The sequence below is a fragment of the Mesitornis unicolor genome, unplaced genomic scaffold (genome assembly GCF_000695765.1).
Source record: "Mesitornis unicolor isolate BGI_N332 unplaced genomic scaffold, ASM69576v1 scaffold10452, whole genome shotgun sequence".
NCBI classification, from domain to species: Eukaryota; Metazoa; Chordata; class Aves; order Mesitornithiformes; family Mesitornithidae; genus Mesitornis; species Mesitornis unicolor.
In genome coordinates this window covers 8,285-10,095 of record NW_010167122.1, presented here as the reverse complement: position 1 = coordinate 10,095, position 1,811 = coordinate 8,285, and the positions used below count along the sequence as shown (strand labels likewise).

At 55.8% G+C, this 1,811-nt stretch overlaps 1 protein-coding gene across 1 annotated transcript in view; it reads right to left on the bottom strand.

The window, feature by feature from the left end:
• Positions 1–212: 212 nt before the first annotated feature.
• KIF7 (kinesin family member 7) overlaps positions 213–1,811 on the bottom strand; it is a gene marked incomplete at its 5' end in the record, with an annotated part of 8,720 nt that continues 7,121 nt past the window's right edge. Inside the window, 5 exon segments of the mRNA XM_010178576.1 lie at positions 213–598; positions 826–975; positions 1,068–1,157; positions 1,160–1,253; positions 1,632–1,811. The exon segment at positions 1,632–1,811 is cut by the window's right edge and continues 30 nt beyond it. Of these exon segments, the coding sequence (XP_010176878.1) occupies positions 213–598; positions 826–975; positions 1,068–1,157; positions 1,160–1,253; positions 1,632–1,811 (900 nt within the window).

The window sequence follows — 1,811 nt, the reverse complement described above, 5'->3', positions numbered from 1 at the left end:
AGGAAATGTATCCAGTCGGCGCTGTCTGAACTGGCAGCAACATGGGGAATGTAGGCAGAAGTTATTTCCCTTAGGATGAAAAGTCATGGCTCTTTCTTCCTCAGGCCTCTGAAATGTAGTAGGTTTGTCACCAGGCTGGCTTGTGGGGCAGAAAGGCTCTTAAGCTCACATCAGCAATATCTGTTCCTCCCTGCCCTGTGCCAGGTGCTTGTCTAGAGTGGATTTTTCCTCACGTCTATCATTGCTGGGTGGTAAGGCACTGGGGTTGTGTTCAGGCTGGCTCTGCGCAGCTCCCGACGGGGCTTGGAGGCAGGAGCGAGGCCCCGTGGCGGGTGCACCTCGTGGGGCTGCCCTGCTCTCAGTAAGTGCTCGGTGTCCCTCTGCCGGAGGTCCCCGGGGCTGTCGTTGGGCAGGGAGGAACGCCTCCACGTCGATGGCAAAGGAGCGTGCACCAGGTCCCTGCTCTCATCCCTGACCCGATGACTTTCTTCAGTGACAGCCAGAGGCACGGGCTGTTCCCCGAGGCTGGATTCCTCGCAGGCCCTGAGCACAGGGGGGGCTCTGTCCCCAGCTCTGTGAATGCTTCTCTCCATCCCTGCTGAGAAAGAGTGGGAGAATGGTGAGATGAGTATCAGGGTATCTACTCTTCTCATCAGGATCTGCAGCCATAGAGCACTTGCTCAAGGCCAGCAATGACCTGCACCCGTACAGCTTGTAACTCTGCTGCCAGGAAACGGGATTTAAACTCCTTGGTAATCCTACCAATCTCAATCCCAATCCCAATTTGGTAGGAACAGCAAAGCTACAGCCAAGGCTTCCTCTCACCTTTGGTCTGTCCAGGATGGAGGTTCATGTTACTCAGCCTCTGGTTCAGCTCCTGGTTTGCCCACATATAACGGCTCAGCTCCTTTTCCAGCACCTGAATCCTCGCCTCATACTGCAGCCTGCTGCTGGCCAGCCCCTCATCCATGTGCTCTACAAGGAAAAGCAAGGCCATTTCAAGCTGCAAGCCCCGTGACTGACAAAAGCTGTGCCACTGCTGGCTGCTTGGGGAGCTGGGTGCTTACCGCGGCTTTGCTGGAGCAGCAACTGCATGTTCTGCTCGTGCTCCTTCTGCTGCAGGGTGAGCTGGCGGTCCATCTCCAGGCGCTGCCCCCCAGCCAGTACACCAGCTGCTGCTGCTCCTCCAGCTGCATCTCCAGCTCCGAGAAGGCAATATGCTGCCTGTGCTGATCCTCTCGCAGCGTCACCACCTGGCCAGGGCCCAAGAGCAAGGAACACCTCAGCTCCTTCAGAGCCTGGAAAGATTTCCTGCCTGATCAAGTTAGTTTTTTGGTACAGCATACAAAGGTTAGTAGTTCTAGGATATCACAGTTGCCTTGCAGAGGGAGGAGCAATGTGTGACTGCACTGATGCGGCAGAGCCACTGCAGGGATCCATGCATCCTATGACTAGTTAAGCCTCTCTCCTGGGTGTTGGGACAGCTGTGGATCATGGGGCTGTGGCTTTGTTGCCTGACTTGACAGGGCAGAAGTAAAGCAGGAGGCAGGCAGAAAGCTTGAAACTGAGGAAAATGAGAGTTTGTTCAGGTGCCATAGCTCTCACCACCACGGAAGGCAGTTGTCTCCCACCTTGTCAAAGTACTTGCAGAGCAGAGCTCGGGTCTCAGAGGAGGAGAGGTAGCTGAGCTTGGCCATGAGGTTCATCTCACACTGGGACAGCAGGCTGGCTGAGGCCCGCAGGACTCGTTGCCTGCACGTGATGGATTCATTCTTGTACTCGATGGCTGCATCCAGAGCCTCAATTGCCTC